The 7,352-nt window shown below is 38.3% G+C and overlaps 1 protein-coding gene across 1 annotated transcript; it reads right to left on the minus strand.

The window, feature by feature from the left end:
* Nucleotides 1-36: 36 nt before the first annotated feature.
* On the minus strand, nucleotides 37-6,618 carry mrpl45 (mitochondrial ribosomal protein L45). Its single transcript, XM_079337428.1, has 8 exons — nucleotides 6,502-6,618; nucleotides 5,286-5,481; nucleotides 4,145-4,262; nucleotides 3,888-3,986; nucleotides 2,990-3,038; nucleotides 2,742-2,891; nucleotides 2,341-2,514; nucleotides 37-508 (listed from the first exon to the last, which is right to left on the minus strand). The coding sequence occupies exons 1-8, from the start codon at nucleotides 6,562-6,564 to the stop codon at nucleotides 410-412; spliced, it is 948 nt and encodes a 315-aa protein (XP_079193554.1). The 5' UTR covers nucleotides 6,565-6,618; the 3' UTR covers nucleotides 37-409.
* Nucleotides 6,619-7,352: the final 734 nt, after the last annotated feature.

A 7,352-nucleotide genomic window follows, 5' to 3' on the forward strand; every position in this document is an offset into this window, starting at 1 on the left:
CATGCAACATATTCATCAGAAAAATAAACCACACAATTTCGGGAGATCTGTACACTTTATTTATCTCATATGAATATTCAGTTATTCTTCATGGGAAAATGAAAACTGTGTAGAATAAGGTATTGGTTGACATCATGAAAAGAGCGGTTATAGTTTTTAATCCATGATGTGTTGTATTCTGCTGCAGTGAAAAACAGCATTACTGGCTTAAGGACACAGTTGTTTGTTCATTCTAAAACTCACCTGCTGCTTCCAGCATTGCCACAGCCTGCAGCTTTTTACTCCAGCCTCCAAAGGAAGCATGGTTTTCTGCCCAAAAAGGCTAACTAACAAGCCTTAGCCCAAATTGAAATCATTTGGCTCCAAATCCTACTGTGGTTTCCTGAAAACAGCAGCGCCACCTGGTGGTCTATTTGTTCCACTGAACAGCCTCAGGCTTGGGAACTTGATAGCGGTGGGCATCAAACTCTTCTCCTGGCTTCAGTTCTGGACCAGGAATCATGACAGTCTGGAGGTGATAAAGAGGCAGATCACAGTTAATGAAATGAAAGGAAGACAAAACATATACAACACAAATCTCTCAAATCAACTCAATGTGTATGTCACATACTGATAAGTACAGTTACAGTCATTGCAATGAAATACAAATTCAATGCTAAATATTGAAAAGTCCATGGTAAGTAAGAATGCTGTTTCAGCTTGGAATTCCTTGTGTATGCCTTAACTATTATTTCAAACAAATATTGTAACCAATGCTGCCAGTGCTATAATGCATACTTAAATATGTCATGTAGATAAAGAAACCATTCAAACATATTTGGGCAGACCCTGTTATGTATTTATTTAATACAGAAACAGTTTGAAGCTGAAGATACACACATATTACATCCTGGTACCTGAGGCCCTGCTGGTACGTCTTTGGAAGCAAGAAAACTGAGTGCATATTAGCCTTAAGTCAATTTCTGTTTATCTGTTGTTCCTGTGTTTACAACGTGTCCATCCAAAATTAAAAGAACATTTTCTACTCCCCACAAATAGTGTCAGTTAATCTGAAGTTAGCTAAAAGCTAGAATGAGCTTCATCTGACTGCATTTAAGTATTTTAAAAGCATGGTCATCCAGCCCAGGCCTCAAACCAACAGGTACACTCTCTGCATGCTGGGTGAGATGGCTTTACTTATATGAAATATTTCTTTTATTTATGGAGATTTTAGTTTATTCAAATGCTTACCAGTTACTACCCCAGAACCCTAAAAGCTATTTTTATGAGACGAAATCTAAAATCCTGTTTAGTTACATGGACTGCATCTGGTGTCCTGCCTTCATCTGTCAGTTGGCATGACAGATTGTAATCGAAAGGTTACTGTGACTAAAATAGCGATGCAAAAAATGAGTCACACCTCAGAGATTTTAAGACATCCGTTACATTATGCTAGCAGGAGCTGCAAGATGTTGTTCATTAATGTTAAAATTATTCTGATATTTATGTTTCTCCTATTAGAGGAAAAGAAAATTGGACACTTTCTTTTTCCAAGTTACATTTTTTAACATCTGACAAGTATTAAGAATTATTAGTCACCAGCAGGTTTTTATAATAACACACACTGACGATTGCAGTTCAGTAAGATTTCTTTAAGGAGAGTGAGAAAAACCTTCCAGGCCAAATTACTGCTCCATCTGTCCTGTTCATCAGAGACACAGCAGGGACAGACACACAGATTTAAGGGGATTATGTTTTGTACTGATGGGTATAATGCCAGTCAACCTCTATTCCCATCTGATGTTGTAAAGACTTGAGAAACCTAGCAGTATTTAAATATCTTGTCTTGTCACTCATATCATTCAAGGAGGGTTTTTTTTCCAGGAACAAGATTGAGCTGTTGTATTAGACCCCATTAGTGTGAGAAATAAATTGTAACTCAAAGATAACTCCCATCAAAACAAGGAGGTTAAACACTTCAGAGCTAGATGATAAAGGAACAGGACTGTAACTAAACCGTAACTGTTTAAGGAGACGAGCAAAGATTGCACACAACGGAGTGTAAAAACATCAAATGTAAGAAAGAGGCAGTGAGTTTTAGTCTTTTACCTTCTCTTTTGTAACATTAGATTACAAACAGTAAGGTCTTTTACATGCTTTTTGCAAAGTGTCTGGAGGTAAAAAATGGTTGAACATACCTCATTAACCTTAATCTTGTGGTCATTCAAGTGATGTATGAACTGTCCAGTCAATAAAGGTGTTTTTATTTCCTTTGGACAGTAAATGGGCCTTGGACCTCTGCCTTAATCTCACTAAAAGATGTATAAAAATATGTTGTGAGACACTTAAGTGTAGGGTCACCTTAATAATGGGGTCTTTGGCGGGAGCCCAGGATGGAACTATTTTTCCGTGTAGCCTCCAGCGGCTGTAGGGGTTGACAAGATGTCGTTCAATGACCAGGTACTCCAAAACGTCCTTCAGCTGCTCCTCGCTGCCCAACATCAGCCTCCCGAAGCGGTCGTAGATGGCAAGTGTCTTAAGGACAAGTAAATGTAAATTAACTTCATGCAGTCATGTAAATCCTCCAATAGAACCCCAAAGAGCACAGGTTAAAAATATGGACACCTCCCGTTGTGACACACTGAAATCGCTGAATCAAGAACTCAGCAGAACAGAGATTAGAAAAAAAAACTTTGGATTAAAGAACTTTCAAAATATATTTATTTTTTACTTGTTTAAATCTGTTCACTTTTGAGTTGTACCTGTTTGGAGTGCATGCGGACGGTCACCTGTCCATACAGGTTTCCTTTGGACACCATGTCGGGGCAACGTGCGTGGACTACTTTGGGCGGCTCCAGGGACTCTACAAACCTCCAACGGATAGTTTTATAACGGTTCCCCCGCGTCATCTCCTGAATGTCACAGGAATGGGAGGGATAAAATGCTAAATAATGAATCTCATGAAACCCAATAGCTCACAACTTCAGCTAGGCTCAGAAGAAGAACTTACCGGATAACATCGCTCTGTCACCAAGGAGTGAAGATTCTCCTTGTTGAATCTGCAGAAACAACAATAGATGTTCATCTTCCCCTCAAAGACTTATTATACAACAGTAAGTTTTGAACAAGCAATTATTGGACAAGAGACACTGAACACTTTTCATTCACCTCTGACCATGTTGTTCTGTCTGCAACCCCAGAATCAAACAACACTCTTATTTCATTGGTTTCATTATACATGTCTTTCTTAACATAGGCCTACAAGTTATGGCCATACTTCAAAGTAGCTGGTCTGTGGTAACCATGGACATAAACAGGAGCAAGAGTGCAGGAAAATGTTTGTGTTGCTTAGCAAGCCAGTGAAGTTAAAACATTATCTATTAGAGAGGTTTACTTTTTTTTTACTACTATTTGCTGCTAGTATACATTTGATATAAAAGTTATATTACATGAGAAGGAATGAAGCAGTGAATATCCACACTGTTGTGATTCAGTCGTGCAGCCTCAAGCCACAGATTATCACAGCACTGCTATACAACATGTGAATTTTGACTTTAATGCTTAAACTACCTCATGCACAATTTAGATATTTTGTTTTGGCAGTAAGAGAATTAAATGCGAGATTAGGCGTGTTTGTATTTACGAAACATTAGATCACATTAATTGATGTCATTATTAGGGCCTTGTTTGTGTCTGCAATGTCCATTGACATGTTTTCTGCAGCACTTGTTATTTTGGCAGCATTTTTTCCACTTTAGAGTAGATCCAAAGGAAGTATGATTCCTCCTCTCACTTCTATGACAAATGTCTCACTTTAATATTCAGTGCAAACCCTTCCTGACTACATGGCTAAGTTTAGCTGTGTCAGCTGGCTGAGTGAAGAGAGAGAGGTGAGTTCACTTTCTTACTGTGCCAGGGCGTTGTGAGCCTCGATAAAGATCTCTTGAGCTTTCTCAGCAAAACTTTTTGTTGTGAACTCTGAGTCGTGCTCTTTGATTTTTCGAATCCTGAAACAAACACAGTAAGAAAAACACAATGAATAGCTTGTCTGGTACAAAGAAACAGCAGTAAAGAGGTGAAGCCATTTCTTTAATTTAATGACAAAAACAACAAACTCATTTCTTTTAGTAGAGGAACAACATTAGGCGTCAGCAAACTATCTTACGCTAGCTGTGAGGCAGCACTCTGTCGTATCTGCTCAGTCCGTTGCTTCAGGCCTTCTTTAGACAGAGTGGAAAGACGAGCGTCTCCCTCTGGGGGGATGTAGGGGTCGAAGATCCCAGCTAGAACACATGAATGATCACTCAGTATGTACCTTTACACGTTGCTGTTGAAAACAGCTCTATCCCCCACCCCTCTTAGTGTTCAAACCAAGAGTAACTGTTTGTGGGACTGTGATCTCCAATCAGATATGCAGCTCAAATATGATTATTTGAGTATGTGTACCCGTGCTTACCAAAAGGTAAAGAATATTTTAGAATTGCCCCAGTTGATCGCTTAAGCATGCAGCAGGGAAGCAGGCTGTAATGGCTGCAAAGTAATTTTTAGTTTTTTGCAACAGACAGGCCCAAGATTCATGTTTAAGTGGCTGACAACATTACAGAAATGACAGTGATAACCATATTGTTGAAGGGTAAGACGTTTATTTAAACCAAAAAATAGCAATTACATAACTAAACTAATTAATCAAGGCAGCAGTAAACCAACGTTTCCCATGTTCTCTAAAGTAATATTACTCTGAACGTCAATGGAGTATTATTAGTAATAGTTAATTTAAAAGGGGACAGGGCAATAAAACACATGATTACATATGGTTAAAAAAGCCAAAAGCCTGTAGTCCCCTGGCCATGATAGGAAAAGGCAATAAAAAATACAATTTAAAAAGGAAGAAAAGAAAAGAAAAAGACAAAATACATATAACACTTACTATACAATTAAGAAAAAATACAACATAACATAATATGAAAACATCACACCAGGCTTATTATAGTCAGGTGAGCCTTGAAGAGAGCAATGTATCTGATTGGTGAACTTACTTTGATTGGAAGAATTTGCTCCAAAGATTGGAGCCATTGTAAGGGGTTTTGAGGCTGCTGTGTGAAGAAATCTACCATAACATTTACGACGCTTTCAAAATCTCTTCGTCAACAAGACCCCAAAATATGCAAAACCAGGGCCTAGGTTTCATTACACCAGAACTATTCTAAAAAGAAAATTGCACAAACTAAACTACAAAAGTCAAATAACATCCAGAAGGTTATATAAATCTGGCAGAGAAACAAAACAAATACAAAACATATCATTACCAGAGCAGGCGATATTGATGGGCCTCTCAAAGTACTGCTGTCTGAAGACGATGCCTGCTGCTTGGGCCTTGGCATCAGTGTTCTCACTCAGCTTCCCCTTTAACCCCACAGCTGGAGGGATAAAGTACCGCTTCTTGGTCCGGACCTGGAGGAAAAGGGGGGCAGGGTGCCTCAAATCGTGTGACGCCTCAGCATTCTGCAAGCGGAAAGACAAAAGAGTTATTTCCTTTAACAGTTAGACATAGTTTCAAAATATCTCAGTCAAATATTTCAGTTAATCAACTGGCCATTTCCTGAGACAGAGAATATCAATAAAGTTAGTTACTGACAGTAGTTTTAGCCCAAGTCTGAACCGCCAAGACAATACTGCCTCTTACTGTTGTAATAAGCTTGCACTGTTACTTAGACTCAGCCTTGAATGTTACCCTTCTTATCCTCTTCATATTTTATAATTCCAGTTTATGGAACCTTTTTTTTTTTTAATTTAAGATATTTTGTATCCCTCTTTCTTGTACAGTCATTTCTTTCTGGATTGAAAGGTTATTTTGTATCGTCTTCAGATGTGGTATTTCACATGATAATGAAGATTATTTTGAGTCTTCATGGATTATAAAAGAGTAGAAAGCCAAGTACATCGCTGGCATACTAAGAAATAAAGTAGAAAAATCTGACAGTTATGTTGAAGTAATTCAGCAGTCAGCATGCACCTTGTGTACAGACAATATTAGGATTGAGTTCCTTAAAGCTGGCGAGGCTGTGTAGAGAGGACTTTATTAATATTTACATGTAATCAATTTATGTTGTTATTCTTGTGTAAAAAGCTAAAGTGCAGTGATTAGGGTGTTGATATCGAGATTTAAACGTGTGTACTAAATCAAAATCGTGAATACCAAAATGTTCTTGTGCAGTTTAGACAGTGTTCCTTCTCTGTCGGTAGTTTTTGGTTAAAAATATGATTGAAAATCGGAAATACTTTTCAAGATACATGTACTTTTTATACTATCGTTTTAAAAAGGACGGTCTCAGAAAGAATCACAGTAGAAATGAGTTTGATCCATGCAGAGCTTACTGACTGTCAGCTAGCGTTAGCTATGTTAGCCCCGTAAGGTATTTGTGCATAATAACGCGTTAACAAGTCTAAATAATGGAGTTGCTTCTTAATCATGTGTTACTTCTTCTTAAAATAACTTTTGTTTAATGTTTAAGAAAGTATTACCTTAAAATTGCTACATGTTGCTCTGCGAAGAGCCACCAGCGTCCTCCCCATGGGTGTCGCCATCTTGCCAGAATTTCTTCTTCTTCTTGTAATTATATTCCTGCAGGCTGTACTCAGTAGAGTGTAACTCTGCCCTCCACAGTCGAGGGGGTGGTGGCTCATTTCATAGTTAGTACTGCGCCACGAACAGATTAAAAGTGAATTATCGGACGAAAATCTGCACTTAAAGCTTCAGACAGCTACTTGAATAACTATTCACTTTTTACCTCTATATTTATGTTGGAATTTGTTCCCAGTTCAGGGTGTTTACCAATGACTTAAGTACTGGTCTGACCACAATATCCTAACCTCTGCCTACAGTAGTTGAAACCATATAATCCTTTCTACAGGATTTTAGCAGTATAGCCTTTCTTTTTACTGGTTGTTGCAGAGAGAAACAATACCCTCTCTCTCGTCATCCTAATCTCTCTGCTACAGGAATATAACTTTTCTTTACAAATACTGGAGCATTCACTATTTCATCAAGGGAACATTCATCTCAATAGACTGTTTAAAGAGGGATCCCTTGAAAATGTATCAGATTCCTCTTAATCCCTGAATGACCCATAAGAACTCAACATGACACCCCGAATTCTCAACGTTAAGTGCAGTACAGAATCTCATGAAGCAAATCAGGGCGATGCCAACAAGGCAGCTGCAGAGTCAGAACAGATGACACTCTTTGGAGGTTTAACCTCCAGACTCACCATATGGCCCATACAATAGCCACAAGTTCAGAAGTAAAAACAGACAAATGATCAGATCTGTCATATCTGAAGATTAACCACAAACTTGCCGAACTCTGCTTTCCT

Source organism: Symphodus melops, assembly GCF_947650265.1.
Source record: "Symphodus melops genome assembly, chromosome: 2".
In the NCBI taxonomy this organism is placed as follows: domain Eukaryota; kingdom Metazoa; phylum Chordata; class Actinopteri; order Labriformes; family Labridae; genus Symphodus; species Symphodus melops.